General features: G+C 38.8%; 3 protein-coding genes across 4 annotated transcripts; 1 reads left to right on the top strand and 2 right to left on the bottom strand.

The window, feature by feature from the left end:
- Positions 1-642: 642 nt before the first annotated feature.
- Positions 643-5,174, bottom strand: LOC140773060 (serine carboxypeptidase-like 2). 2 transcript variants are annotated; one of them, XM_073115403.1, is made up of 15 exons: positions 5,021-5,174; positions 4,841-4,941; positions 4,597-4,742; positions 4,396-4,472; positions 4,161-4,283; positions 3,958-4,060; positions 3,511-3,584; positions 2,814-2,915; positions 2,287-2,367; positions 2,060-2,218; positions 1,833-1,904; positions 1,448-1,563; positions 1,222-1,335; positions 1,059-1,104; positions 643-968 (listed from the first exon to the last, which is right to left on the bottom strand). In XM_073115403.1, the coding sequence occupies exons 1-15, from the start codon at positions 5,087-5,089 to the stop codon at positions 885-887; spliced, it is 1,467 nt and encodes a 488-aa protein (XP_072971504.1). In that variant the 5' UTR covers positions 5,090-5,174; the 3' UTR covers positions 643-884. The 2 variants fall into 2 exon arrangements, with proteins under 2 accessions (XP_072971504.1, XP_072971505.1); XM_073115404.1 differs by having other exon boundaries at positions 3,547-3,584; positions 5,021-5,173.
- A 3,946-nt stretch (positions 5,175-9,120) lies between these two features.
- Positions 9,121-10,742, top strand: LOC140773559 (UDP-glycosyltransferase CGT-like). The gene has a single exon (XM_073116178.1). The coding sequence runs from the start codon at positions 9,256-9,258 to the stop codon at positions 10,639-10,641; it is 1,386 nt and encodes a 461-aa protein (XP_072972279.1). The 5' UTR covers positions 9,121-9,255; the 3' UTR covers positions 10,642-10,742.
- Positions 10,743-10,855: 113 nt separating this feature from the next.
- LOC140773558 (serine carboxypeptidase-like 2) lies at positions 10,856-15,255 on the bottom strand. Its single transcript, XM_073116177.1, has 14 exons — positions 14,917-15,255; positions 14,656-14,801; positions 14,123-14,199; positions 13,892-14,014; positions 13,665-13,767; positions 13,464-13,501; positions 13,132-13,236; positions 12,646-12,726; positions 12,390-12,545; positions 12,159-12,230; positions 11,599-11,717; positions 11,393-11,506; positions 11,212-11,257; positions 10,856-11,100 (listed from the first exon to the last, which is right to left on the bottom strand). Exons 1-14 carry the CDS (start codon positions 15,069-15,071, stop codon positions 11,017-11,019), a joined length of 1,419 nt encoding a protein of 472 aa, XP_072972278.1. The 5' UTR covers positions 15,072-15,255; the 3' UTR covers positions 10,856-11,016.
- Between the last annotated feature and the right edge of the window lie 359 nt (positions 15,256-15,614).

The following is a 15,614-nucleotide window of genomic DNA, read 5'->3' as shown; positions in this document are numbered from 1 at the left end:
GTGTGTAATTTTGGGCCTGTAAATTATAAAATCCGGCCCATCTCTTTGGGTCCTGACTCCTGAGTTGTGGGCTGCAGGCCCATCAGATAACTACAAATTAAACAGCCTATATTTTATAATCAATTTTGGCATTCTCATTTCGGGTTTGGATTTTGGAAGTAGTTCCCCCGCCCCCACCGCTCGATGTCGGCTCGATATTAAGCTAAAAGTTCATTTTTAACCCGAGTTTGATCATGAGGCGGCTCAATCAAACTCCCAGCTCAAACTTTATAATGTAAATTTTTACGTCAAAATTTAAATGCTCATAAACTTATTTTAGGGCTATATGTTTTCTTGGAATAATTAAGTTTCAATTAATTTAAATTTTAATTTGATACGAGATCATCCTCTGGAGGAAGCTAACATAAGAGGAGAGGAGAGGAGGGAAAGCTAAGAAAAACCCTACATGGGTGACCACCCTAGTTGCCCCTTCACTTCGTTTCCCCTCTGAAATCCGGTAATAACATGATAACCTTAGATCTCATGTGTATAATAATGCGATATTAATCATTTCTAATTTATTACACAATGGAATATGAATATATTATCAAATTATGTCAAAAGATTGCCACCACTTAAAAATAAAATAAAAATAACCCAGTCTTCCATGTAATTTTTTTTCATTAATTACGAACGGGCTCGGAAACTATAGCTTAGATAAGGAGACAATTATTTTTTCGATATATAAATTTACGTAGGAATACATGAAGAAGCTTCAATTACAGCCGTTCATAAAGAATGGTAAGGCTTCTTAAATCTTCCTACTCCATATGCAAGGTAGGAACGCCCCCTTATAATTACAAAAGAAATGATAATAATAATAATAACATATATAAGAAACACCATTATAGAGGAGCGCCAGAAAACCATCTGTCAAGCATTGCCAGACATTCCTTTGGTTTGTACTCTGGAGCAGTGTGCCCTGCACCCTATATGACAAAAACCTTTAATTTGAAGCATCATCTTCCACATCAATTTGGCTATTACGTTATATTGTTATTCTCAATGAAAGCACTTACCTTCACAGTTGCAAATGTAAGGTTGTAAGAGTAAGTCCTTGTGAATCTGAGAATCCAACAGTAAGTAGAAAGAAAGGTAAACAAAATTGAAGGTAAAAAAGAATTTGAAACTCGCTTTTGGAGCTGAATAATGTCTGAAACGATTCACATAATTTGAACTCACCCAGCAACCTGCCCATCTACAGACCATGGCCGCCAGTCATCCACAATGGAAAAATTAAGAGATCTAATCCACGCTTGCGTGCCAATAAAAGGTATAAGAAGGTCATGATCACCACTGCATGAGGCAATGTGCAACTCTTGAGAGTGACATTTGGTATAGCGTATAAAAAGCAATTTCTTATGGCAAGTGCAGTGAAGAAGATGAGATAAATGGCAAGGGATTTCACCTATATATCAAAGCTGGGTAACCTTTAGTGGTGAGCTTGAGATGAAATATCACGGAACTCAGGATATCTTTTATATATGGTAGATCAGAACATCGATGCCAAGAAGGAACAGTTCCCTGCATGAAATCAATCAATCCAAGTCCCTGAGCTTCTGGTTCATGAATAAGAAATATCATGTTTCTTGTGTCAAGCAATTCAACTTGAAGAATATATATATATATATATATTTATGCAGGAAAGAAATGTGCAGTGTATTTAATATCTTGTGTCAATTGTTGCAATTAAGCAGAATAATAAGGGGTCTAATGAATAGCAGCAGCATGCATGATACATCCGATGATGGATTGGTGCTTGATTCTTAAGTGCAGGATTGAAAATGCTATACCTCATGAATGCCAAGAGCCTGTCTCACGGTATCATTATTTGCCCAAAACTTAGACAACAAGTATCCAAAACTCTGGCAGCATGTAATGGTAGATATTAGAAGTTTTTCTTCAAGAAAGCATCAAAACATACACACAGAGAGAGAGAGAGAGAGAGAGAGAGAGAGAGAGAGAGAGAGAGAGAGAGAGAGAGAGAGAGAGAGAGAGAGAGATTGTGATGGGCATTAACTCTACATTCCAAAGGAGGAATTGCCGGTTCTGATAAAGAGAACTCATTACTATGGTCTAGTCGCAATTTCCTTCTATCTGCAGCAACTCTGTCCGGATGCGGGCTCATAAATTCACACTTTGGCTCCAAAATATGCGCATCATTGACGACCTCAGTACACTGCATATTATAAAACCTTTTGGTTACAGATATGAAAAAGATACTTGCCTACTGAAGATCTTTCCCACCTTATCTACAGCTTGAAGGTAAATTGCACATCGCACATTTCTAGGACTGCTATATTGCTCTCCACAGCTCTTCCTGGCTAACTGCAAGAAAGAAGTGCACATCCTGAATATAAAGTATAAAGGTACTGTAATAGAACAGTTGAAGAGTGTAAAATACATTTTCTTCATGATTATATTTTATAGTGCAAAAAAAAACCTAGCCAGTAAATAGAAATTAATGAAAAACCATTCCCCTTATTATGGTTATATTGGGTTCAGCTTCCCAGTTGGAAAATCAATGTTTATGGCAAGGATTATATTTAACTGTATACTAGCATATGTATACGTTATGCACGACCACCTTTCCATCTAATTTCCAATCAAAAAGAAAGGTTTAGCAATGTATTTAAAAATCACAAATAATTTTAGGATTTTGATTGTTCAAGACATTTAGCAAGATACTAAACAAAAAGCATCAAGAATCTGGATATCAGAAATGGGTATCTAATAAAAAAATGCATTAAAAATGAATAAAAAGTTCTTATCACCTCATAGAGTTCATCAGATATTAGTGCCATCCCATGAGCAAATGGAACTTTGCCATTATTATCGAACATTTTATCAGTCACTGGGTTGCCAAGCAGGTAACCCTGTTATCATGTTCATCAAAGGAGATCACCAACATAGAAGAATGAGCCAACCATATGTAATATTAGTTTTTTCCCCTAACAGCACAAGAAAATCCTAGAAGATGAAAGTGAAAGAGCAATAATATCATTACTAAGAAGGGAAGTCCTATAGTGTGTTAAAATCATAAAACCGCTTAAGAGAATGCAGTATAACTTCGCTCATTGTAATCATTAATGAAAGATTCTTGGAGTAGTCCTCTGCTATATAGGCATAGTTCTCAATCTAAAGAAATTTAAGCATAAAGGGGCTTGCAGAAGTCTACACGGGCAGTTATCTGGGTAGATTATGTACCTCTGTTTTTGGATCAGAAAGCCAAGAAGTCTTATTAATATGTTAATGTTATAGTCCCACAGAAACATACATCATTTATTATGTGAAACACTTTGGAGATACTCTAGTTGTGGAACCAGTCACTGATTCGCCTCTTCACAATAATTGAAATAAATGGTATAGGATAATCAACAAAAAGAACAGACCATTAAGTGATCACCAAGATAACAGAAAAGAGTAGAGAAAAAAGCACATTATATCTGCTATGAATAATGACAAGTCTACACTTGTTTTTTCTTTTCTTTTGAGAGTTGCTGCAACCTTGAGATTGGAAAGTGGTTCATCACTTGATGCTTTACCTGTAAAGAGACGCAAAAAAAAAAATCCTGTTAGAAAGTAGTCAGATTTGCGTTTCTATGGTTATCTATAAAGGAAATAAACGCTTTGCTTGATTCACTCTTCATAGACCTCATAAAGCATGTTTCATTCGTATGAAGCTTTTCATTTTCTTTCTGAAACATCTGGAAGATGTTGCTAAATGATAGTGCACTTTTGGGGTAGGAAAAAAAAATGTCACGAGAGAACAACTTGTCTAACAACTTAAAATACGTAGAGATATATGTGATGCCATAGTCTACTGAGTACAATATTTAACGATGCGAACGACATTTAAAGTTTGATTTATCGGAATAAAGCTACTGGATTAACCAACGAAAGAAGAAAGAGTATCACCGGATGCAACTTCAAGGGTGACAGCTGGGACGATCTTGCCAGAATAGGAATCACCGGCGATGTAAAGGGGATTCGTCTTAAACTCCGGGTGTTGGACAAACCACTGCACACACATATAACATCAAACGGCCCGAAAACTAATCCCAGTTGTATATGGATGATCCAAGAAATGTACAAGGGGTCAGTCCACAATCTACTCTTACCTTCCTAAGAAAAATGAGGATGTGGTTCACTGCTTTGGTGTCGCTGGAATTGTAGCCCTCCTCCGTTGTGGAATACGAGAACCCAGTTCCCACCGGGGAATCAAGAAATATAATGTTGCTCACCTAAAAGATAATTAAGTACAAGACCCAGAGAGAGAACAGAGAGAGAGAGAGAGAGAGAGAGAGAGAGAGAGAGAGAGAGAGAGAGAGAGAGAGATCTGACTAGACTACAAACCGTTGTCCAAGAGTAATTTCTATAGCGTAGGGTTGGCAGACCACCCTTGAAGCCTGGGGCATCAAAGTTTAACGGTCCTGCATAAATTTCAAACAGGAGAAAGCATTCAGGACTGTTCAAATCTCTAAAGCTGCAGGTTGTGGATCATGATCCTGTAATCTTGGAACTCATCTGTTAGAAAATTATTGAGGCACATCTTACCTATCTCAAAGACTAATCCGGAGAAGGCGCTACAGCCGGGTCCCCCCGTGAGCCAGAGAAGCAGAGGATCCGCCTTTGGGTCCCTCTCCGACTTTATGAAGTAGTAAAAGAGCTGCACCCCCTTCAATTCGTCTACCTCCACGTACCTGAGAGAGATGAGATGAAACCAGTACAATTCATTAAGAAATTTTTTCTACCAAACAATAAATCCACCATACCATACAACTAACTAGCTAAAACTTACCCGGTTTCCAATGAAAAGGGTAGAGGCCCGTCGAACCCAGGTAGGCTCGTGATGGTCTTCGCAGCTGACACAGTCAGATGCCATGAAGAACATAACAAGGCCTGCACCAGAAGATACAAAATGAGAAAAGGAAGAGACTCCATGGTTTCCGCTTCCGATTGGTGTCGTGGGTGTGGCTGCCTTTCGGGATTTTTCTGTTGTTGCGGATGAGTACTTCTGTTGGGTCTTCGGCTGGGGATAAAACTTCATCGATCCATTCTTTCTCTCGTTAACGTAGGGAACCGAACCAGGAAATATTTGCCATTGGTCATCATTCAAATTATTGTTCGTCTTCTTGTCAGTTATAATACCCCTGTTTATATTTTGATATTCTTTTTTCGTTCCTATCTATTTTAGTTTAGATACGACAGCAACTCTAAAAGCTGAGAATAGTGGAACTTCAAATTTGGAGTCCCACCATTTTACGTTTCAATTTCTAAAAATAATAAAATTATTTAATAATTATTATGTTCAATAATTTTAATTTTATTTGTATTTTTTATTAAATAATTTAGTTAGTTAAACTGAATATATAATTAATTTTACTAATCGGTTTTTAATAAAAATAATATCATTGGAAAGGTCTCATTGAGACCTTTAAAATGAGTATAATATTAAATTATTTTTAAGTTATTTTAAATTTTAAATTTTTTATTATTTATAAAAATGAGTCTAATATTAAATTATTTTTAAAGTAATTTAAATTTTAAATTTTTTATTATTTATAAAAATGAGTATAATAAATTATATATCCTAAAATATAATTACTCAAAATTATCCCCAATATAAATATTAAAAATAAAAATACATTAGATATGAAATACATTAAACATTAAGGCGTTTAACTAAAAAAAATTTATTTTAAAGATCTCGATGAGAGTTTTCTAACCATATATTTTTTATTAAAAAGTAATAACGCTAAGATGATCTATTAAGTAATTTAAAATAGCTAATATAATAATATATATTATATTATTATTTTAATATATATGGAGTCCGGTTTGGAGTGCACCGGGCTCTTGCTCCAATTTTGTAAATTGAAACGAGCTCAAGCCAAGTCAGTCCGAGTTTGAGCCTGATCAAAGGATGAGGTGACGGTGGCGACGACTTGCCGAAGAAGGAGGAGAAGATCAATAGAGGAAGAGGAGATCGTAGGAGTAGGAGGAGGCAGATTTTGTTAGGCACGTCTTGCCTCTTGAGTTCTTTATCCTCTTTGATTTCTTCCTCTCTCTGTTACTAGGGCTGTCAGGCTTGACGAGCAGCTCGGGTGAAGCTCGAGTCCGGCTCAGCTCGATCAGAGCTGAGCCGAACCCGAGCCATCATAATAGGCTCGAAATTAATATCGAACCGAGCCCGAGCTGGAGCCGGCTCGCTCAGGCTCGGCTCGATAAGCTCAATAGCCTGACTCCCTATAATTAAGGACACGTGGCATAAAAAAATATTGCCACGTGTCCCTTATTAACCCATCCTCACCCGTAACACATCACCCTCACCTGCCCCCACACTCACCTACCCCCCTCATTAATCACTTCACCTTGCCCATCACATCACCTTCCCCATCCTCAATTCCCCCACCCATCTCACCCTCACCCTCACCTCACCCACCCTCACCCTCACCCTCACCCTCATTCTCATTCTCATTCTCATCCTCATCCTCATCCTCATCCTCATCCTCATCCTCATCCACCCGATCACCACTTCTAACATCACCCCACGCGCCGCCACCTACTTCCTCCCTGTCGGCCTCCATCGGCAACGATGGCAAGCCACCACCACGGCGCCATGCCTTCCTCTTCATCGGCCTCCTCCTCCTCCTCCTCCTCGTCGCCTCCTCGCTGTCCATGTTGCCACCGCCCACGCCGCTACCTTCTCGAGCCTGAGCAACATTATGAGATTTAAAAGTAATTTCGAACCGAGTCTGAGCGGCTCGTTTACACCCCTATCCGTTACTCTCTGTCGCTCTCAGTTTTGATGCAAAGTTTGCTCACTGCTCCAATAAATGTTTCCTCTCCCCGTCGGAGTTTGGAGTGGGAAGGGAGAGATTGAAATGGAAAACCACGAGGGCATTACTAATAAATGCTTTCTCTTTTAAATTATTCATCGAAATAAATAGGAACGGTGAGCTCCTTAGCTATTTAAACAAGTGCTCTCTAGACTTGACAAGCCTAGACCTCTACTTAGTGATGGGGATTGACATCACATTTATTACTGCAGAACTCTTTGCACTCTATCATATAATACATAGGCATAGGTATAGGCAAAGGCATAGTATGCTATGAGCATCTTTATTACCTGATAAGTATTCAAGTGTGTATATATATATATATATATATATATATATATATATATGCATATAGCCTGCAGTTAGGCTGCTTTCTAACCGGGCAAAAGCCAGCCTGAGCGAGCCGGCTCGAAATTTAAATCTACGAATCTGTTGGCCCAAAGCTAGGAGATGTGATTGGTTGGGTGGATGGCAGCTGGAGGTGTGGGGGCAAGGCCATCTTCCTGGAGGAGCGCACTTCTGCTCTGTATGGGCTTAATGAATGGTTGCATGGAATACGGGTAAATATTAGTTGGACAATTTATCCAATAGTTAAAAAAAAAGAGTTTATCAGGTGGATGTCTTGTAAGCCCTTAGTTAGGATTTGTTATTCATTGTCTAGCAAGGCTTGCTGTTAGCAAGCGTGCCGCCTCCTGTGGAGTGGCTGCTGGTTTCACCCTGTCTTTTGAATGTAATTCAATTTTCTAATGAAATTTCGTCTCCTGACCGTTTCACTATACCTACCTCTGTTTACATTATGAAAGATCATTGGACGCTGAATTGCAGAGATATTTTTAATTGGGATGGTGACAACCCTTCTACCAACGTGAATTTGTAATAAACAAGGCATCACATGTGGACTATAAACAGCTCTGTTAATTTCTCGATCCATCTGTCGCAGTATTCCTTGATCTAATAAAAACAAATACAAACCAACGGTAAGATGACGAGATTAAAAAAGAAGTCATTATCAACTATAGGGAACCTCTATCGATCTGGTGTTCAATAAAAAGAAAAGGGATAATGATATTTAACAAACATTGGTTAAATGGCTTAGCTAGCGGAATCTTGTATAGTACACGGTTGTGTCAGTGTTTGAGGCATGCTACACGTGATATAACATACATAGGTTAAATGGCTTAACAAATTTGCAGTATAATATTGTAGGTGGTTGTGTCAGTGTTTGAGGCATGCTACACGTGATAATGATTCGGTATATAAATTACTCCACTGCTCTTTATTATCATTGTTACCTATTTTTATTATTACTATTATTATTTTTACCCACTGCGCAAAGAGCACTGGACTCTGTATTTTTATTATTTAATTAATATAATATATATTTATATATTATAATTTGAATTATTTAATATATTATCTTAATGTTATTGTTTCTTAATTAAAATTATATGGTTATAAAACTCTGATCAGTTATTGATGTGAAGGGGAAGAAGTTATTGTATAAGAGGGAGAATAGAGCTTGAAATAAGTCGACCAAAAACTTGAGCGGTGGAAGAACAGAGATGAGAGAGGGCGTCAATGGCTAGAGATAAAGAGAATGAGATAAGGCTAAAATTAATTCCAATAATAAGATGATTATCGTTATACTCATACAAACTCTAATTAGGTTTCCTCCATATATATGGACTCCTCACTAAGTTAAACAACTTCAAACAACTCCTAACAAATCAACAATTAAGTTAAAACCAAACCAACAAAATCAGTTTTCCTTATCTTTTCAGATTAACTCTTTGTTTCATTGTAGATAGATTAATCTGAAGAAGTCATGAATATTAAAGTTGTAGATCTCGAGGTTAACTATCTTATTTAACTGTTTTGATATTATTTGGATATGTGTAGAATATTCTACGAATATTTTCAAGAGCTAAATTTAGCTAATTAAATAAAATCTTGGTATACAAAGACTCTAACTAAACTAAATAACAAATAAGATAATTATATTCAATCTATTGAGCCCAATCTCCTTTTAATGTGATCCGATCTAATTCAATTCGTTAAATCTATTGACAATATTTTAAGATTTTTCATATTTTTAGGCATTATCTGAATAATTTTATAACATTTCAATTTTAAATAATATATAAAAAATTATTATAAAAAATTAAAATTTTAAAATAACTTAAAAATTATAGGACAAATATGGAGGCCCAATTAGAGCCCGATTGGAATGTAGGCTGCAGCTACCTCCCCATCAACCTGTCAAACCAATTAATCGTATTATATCTTTATAATTACTTCAACTACCATCTCCTCTCCAAAGCTTCGGGATTCCATCCATCCTTCCCATCGGGAGCGCGCCAGGCAAGCACCGGAGATGGCAGCTTCGAACGAGCAGAGGCCACCGCACATCGTCATCCTCCCGAGTGCCGGAATTGGTCACTTGATACCCTTCTGCCGCCTCGCCGTCGCTTTATCCGATAACGGTTGCGATGTCTCCTTCGTCTCCTTCCAACCCACAGTGTCCTCGGCCGAGTCCCACCTCGTAGCCTACCTCTTTGCCACCTTTCCACGCATACATCCCCTCGAATTCCACCTCCCCGCGCATGTCAGCTCCTCCTTCGCCGCCGTCGACCCTTTCTTCGTCCACTTCGAGGCCATAAGACAATCGGCAAACCTCGTCGTTCCTCTCCTCGGTTCCTCCTCGCCGCCGATCTCCGCTCTTATCATAGATATCAGCTTGGCTTCCACCTACCTCCCCGTCGCCGTTGGTTTAGGACTTAAGAGCTACATTTTCTTCACTTCCTCTGCCGTGATGCTCTCTCTCTGTGCCTACTTCCCAGTCTACCAAGACACCAAAACCACCGCCGGCATCGGAGACATTGACATCCCAGGGCTGCAGAGATTACCAAAGGCATGGATCATCCCTGCTCTCCACAACCCGGATCACCTCTTCACGACCCAATTCGTGGGAAGCGGTCGAGCCCTCTTACAAGCCAGTGGCATCTTGGTCAACAGTTTCGGAACCTTAGAGCCCAAGACCTTCACAGCTCTAAATGGCGGGGAGGTTTTACCGGGGCTTCCCGTAGTCATACCCGTCGGTCCATTGCTGCAACCTCTTGGTTATATCTGCCAAAGTGGTTCGCTGCTGCCCTGGTTGGATGAGCAACCGAGGCGGTCAGTGGTCTATGTTTGCTTCGGGAGCCGCACGGCCATGTCCAAGGACCAGATCAAGGAGTTGGGGTATGGGTTGGAAGCTAGCGGGTGTAGATTCCTGTGGGTGGTTAAGACCAGCGTGGTGGATAAAGAGGAGGATAAGGGGGACAACTTGGATGCTCTGTTAGGCGATGAGTTTATGGAGAGAGTGAAGGGGAGGGGATTGGTGGTGAAGGAATGGGTGGAGCAAGAACAGGTGTTGAGACATGGATCAATTGGTGGGTTCGTTAGCCATTGCGGTTGGAACTCGGTGACCGAAGCGGCTTTCTACGGTGTGCCGGTCTTGGCGTGGCCGAGAGGAGGGGACCAAAGGGTGAATGCCGAGGTAGTGGCGAGGAGTGGGCTGGGGATTTGGATGGAGAAGTGGAGTTGGGAGTCGGAAGAGGAGGTGGTGAGAGGAGAAGAGATCAGTAGAGGAATAAGGAAGTTGATGGAGGATGAGGAGTTGCGGGCAAGTGCGGGGAGGGTGAGAGAGGAGGCTTTGACGGCTGTAGCTGTGGGTGGGAACTCATACGAGGGGCTCTCACTTCTCAGGGTTCATGGCTAAATCCACAGTGTAACAAAACACTTTCAATTGTGCCTTTGCCCCAATTTTCAATGTTGCTCCAATAATAAAATTTACGTTTCTGTCATGTGATTTTTTTTTTCCTTAAATTTATTTATAGCCAACTTATCTAATGACATGAGAAGATTGCATAAGACAAGAACTTTGAATATTTTAATTATTTACAACAATGCATCAGAACTCTTACCCAGAATCGTACCTCTTAGATTTTGACTTGAATAATTAAATTATAAGTTTTTCCTTTCCTTTGAACAGAAGGATAGCTTATTAGGCAGCTATATATATATATATATATATTATAATGTTTGGTGACAAATTCAGCCAACAAAATAAAGGGGAACGGAACGGGGAAGCACATCAAAGAGGAAGACCAGAAAGCCACCTATCAACCATGGCTAGGCATTCCTTTGGCTTGTACTCTGGAGCAGTGTGCCCAGCGCCCTATAAGAAGATGAGAAGTCAGAACAAAAATACACTGGCATCATCATCTTCAGCATCAATTTGCTGACAGTTCCTTGTTACTAGTAATTGTAACGACGGTGTATGCTTTACCTTCACAGTCGCAAATGTTAGGTCATTCGAGTAACTCCTTGTGAATCTGCGAAACCGAAGATAAAGAAATCCATTAGAGATGCTCTAGGCAGTCAGTAGTAGCTTGAAATTTGAAATTCTTCTTTGGAGCTTGAGACTTGATGTGTGAAATTGTTTAATACAATTAATTATTGGAGCTCACCCTGCAACTTGACCGTTTACCCACCAGGATCGCCAGTCATCTATGATAGAGAGATGGAGAGATCTTATCCAATTTTGTGTGCCCACAAAAGGTACGTTCATGTCATGATCACCACTGAAACAAGTAATGCACGCACACATTGGAACTGGAAGAATTGCATACACTAAGATCGAGAGATTAATGGCATATAGGGATACGGATATAACCTGTATACCAAAGCTCGGTAACCTCTGCTAGTCAAATTCAAATGATATATTATACTTTTCTGGACATCGTTTGTGAAATATTGGAGAGTGCTACATCTCTTCCATGAAGGTACTGTTCCCTGCACAGCAAGTTTCTTCCAGGTTAAATCACTTAACATAGAAATTATAAGTTGGGTTTTTATCTCTGCATAACGCCACCTACGTTTTAGTCAAAACTCTCTCTTGGGGGCATATTTGCATATTGACTCCCTCTTCAGGAATATTTGCAAAAATACGCCTCTCATTGGATCATATTTTATATAGTTCCTAGCGTGTGTGTGTGTGTGACTAAAATGCTATTCTTCTCTTTCATTTTTGCAACTTTACCAAAAGATTACCTAAGTGAATTTTGGTTGAAAGAAATTAAACGAAGAATTCCATCCATAATTGTGTGTGTGACTAAAATGCTCTTCTTCTCTTTCATTTACAACTTTAATGAAGGGTGGTACGCATGCAGTTTGCTGTTACATTATGTGCTATTTTAATTTCATTCAGTGCAACACGAGGTGAGGATATTATACCTGGTGAATCCCAAGAGTCTTTCTCACACTATCATCGTCTGCCCACAAGTAGGAGAGTCTATATCCTGAATCCTGTAGCAAAATGTCAGACTGAATTATTTTCTTTCAATCATAATAAGGTGAGAAGGATACCCTTTCTCAAAAAACTGAAAAGAAGAAGAAAAAAAAAATTAAATTTAAGAAAGATAAGAATCAGCAGGGAGAGTAGAAAACTTGCTACGCCTTACTTACCCTACATTCCACAGGGAGACCTAACTCTAACAATGGCAATTGTGCAATGTGATCATCTATCAAGTTCCTTTTGCTTGCGTGAATTTCATAAGGCTTCGGACTTGCATAGCCACATATTGGCTCCAAAATATGAACGACGTTGATGCCACTTACACACTGCATATATATATATATATATATATATATTGAAGAACAATTCGAGTTACGTGGTAATTAAAATCATATACATGCCTTTGGAATCAAATATCTTTCCCACCTGATATATCGCTTGTATATCATTTGAGCATGGAGCATTTCTAGGAGTTACATAATCCCCACCGCAGGTTTTCTTGGCTGACTAGAGAAAGGAGAATGAGAGAAATAAATAACTGATAGAACTGCACAAGTCTAAAAGAGCATAAATACAGTTTAAGAAGACAGAATTGGTTGTTAGCAGCTCACAAAAATATTACCTTGCCTAGCCTCAAAAATCTAAGACATCTCGCTTTTTACTCAAAAAGTTAATCACTAGTTTTAAGGATGGATCAGTTAGCATATATATATATATATACATATATACATGACAGAAATAATTGTTCTTTCTTCTCATGCACCCATTTAGAGGAGCGGAATTATGTAATATATATATAGAGAGAGAGATCTAGGTAATTGAAGATGCATCTTAGCGGTACGTAAGGAGATATGTACACAAAGGATAGATAATGAGATAAAATAGAGGGTAGCATTAGAAATTAATTGTCACCTCGTACAGTTCATCAGATATGAGTCCCATCCCATGCATAAATGGGATTTTGGAGTTGCCATCAAATCCATAAAAATCAGTTGACGGGTTGCCGACTAGATAACCCTGGTGGAACCATGTTATTTAAACAACCCAAATGGGTAATGCACATACAATAGGAAAAAAGCATGCATATATATATGAAGAATAACTATAGAAGAAATTGAACTATCTGAGTAGAGTATAATTCTGCACAGATGGCCAGAGATGCCAATTTTTGGGCCACTCCTCTGACGTCTTCTTTTACTAGAGTACACGAAATTCCATGAAAGGTAAAGGAAGTCTAAACAGACCTTGAGATTAAGATGCAGTTCATCTCGAGCTTGGAAACCTGCACGTAAAAAGGTGACATAGTTATAGAAAGGATGGAACATATTGAACAGAAGAATAATTTTAACGATAATCCTAATTAATAAAACTAATAGAATTTCTTGCTCGTAAGAGTCCTCCAATTCCAATTCAATCACCAAATAACATAGGAGAGGAGAAATTACTGTTCGCGATTTCAACTGTAGCAATTGGTACGGTAATGCCGGAGTAGGAATCGCCACCAATGTAGAGGGGATTTGACCTAAATTCGGGGTGATCAACAAGCCACTGCACACCAAAGAGAGGAGATAAAATTAGAGTTAGTGCTAGCTATCAATCGCCATTGAGTGATTAGAGAGATAGAGAGGGAAAAAAGATGGTAAAGGGATAGATTTTTTTATTTATTTTTTACTTTTGTAATAAACGTGAGGATCTGGCGTCCTGATTTGGTGTCACTCGTCTTGTAGCCGTCCTCCACCTTGGCATAAGAGAAACCCGTCCCCACTGGCGAATCAAGAAAGATGATGTTGCTAGCCTAAGGATTACGATCGACATAAGTTTTTTTTTTAAAAAAAATTGTTTTTTAATTATTTCTCGATCGGATGAATATATGTAGGAATTAATTTGAGAGGAGAAGTCTAGCCTGGGTCCAGGAGGATGGGTTGTAAATCAATGTTGGGAGACCTTCTGTATACCCTGCGACGTCAAATTTTAGAGGACCTGCACAACATTGTTTGATTTTTAGGAGGATATAGGAATGACATTAGCATATTGCACCACTCCTTGTCCCACAAACTGAAACGCACGCCGATTCCTCAACTCTTTTTTTTTTTTTTTTTTTTTTAAATAAAATAAAAAAAACATTTACAAAATGTTTCTTGTGGTACAAATAGCTACGTCAACTCCGATAACGATTTAAAATTTGCAGGAACCACAGGACTCTTAGCCTTTGGACTTGAGTGAAGACTCAGAGATCCTCCCCCAACCACACACACACACAATATCGATTGGTCCAACTAGCCGGGCAAATGCGATGATAGTACGTAATAACTTAACACAGCGAGTTTTCACGTTTGATGAATATAAATATTTTTTAAAAAAAAAAGAAAAAGAAAAATTGAAACTGAAATAGAATATTCGAACAAGTTAAGAGCTCTGAAGAAATTTTCCACTTACCAATCTCAAAGACTAATCCGGAGAAGGCGGAGCAGCCGGGTCCACCAGTGATCCATACCATGAGAGGGTCCTCCTCCGGACTCCTCTCCGACTTTATGAAGTAGTAGAACAATTCCACGCCCTTCTCTTCATCAATCTCCACGTACCTTAAGATATGAAGGAAGATCTATTTACATGATCATCACCACCGCGCAAAGCACAAAACCAACGCATGCACGATGGATGAGATGTAAGCAAGGCTATAATAAAACGTTTGCGTACCCAGTTTCCAGATAAAAAGGTAGAGGCCCCTCAAACCCCGGCAAAGTTGCGATGGTGTTCAGAGCTGACACATGTCTCTGCCGTAAGGAACACAACAATAAATTCATAAGCAGAGAGATCATAGAAAGCTTTGTCTTTTCTTTAACTGCCGCCATTATTCTTCTCGTCTCCCCCCTCTAGCTCCGAGTAGTCGATCGGAAGCAATTTAAGTAAATATTGCTTGTGTGTGGAAATTACTCACATATAAAAGGACAACTCTAATTGGCTGGGAAGCACTTGGGGTCACAAAAACTAAAGTATAGAAGATAACATGACTACGGCGGTCACTAGTGATCCAGAAGGAAATGTAGGGTTAAACGAAGTTCCAAAAGTCGTAGCCAATTTATGCAAGTAACGGAAGTAACTCTGTATTTCTAGGATATTTGGATGACTGATCGTTACCCTCCATTAGCTGCATATGTCAAATGAGTTCGTTGCATTTTTTTATGACATCATTCGCTACGAAAGCGTTGGTGAGAACGAGACGGAGATGTCTAATTTGCTCGTCTTTTAGTTCATTGTCTTGCCGTGATGGTAAAGTCCGTAGACTAATGGAGGGATAAAAGTGTTGCCATCTAGACGGCGAACCATGTTATTAAATTTAAGATTAAATAAGTGTTAATAAAATACTGAATTATTCAGTATTTTATCTAAAAATA

This window comes from Typha angustifolia, chromosome 13, assembly GCF_048772165.1.
Source record: "Typha angustifolia cultivar Huaian chromosome 13, ASM4877216v1, whole genome shotgun sequence".
Taxonomy (NCBI): Eukaryota; Viridiplantae; Streptophyta; class Magnoliopsida; order Poales; family Typhaceae; genus Typha; species Typha angustifolia.
The sequence above is the reverse complement of the archived record's forward strand: the minus strand, read 5'-3'. Positions and strand labels throughout refer to the sequence as shown.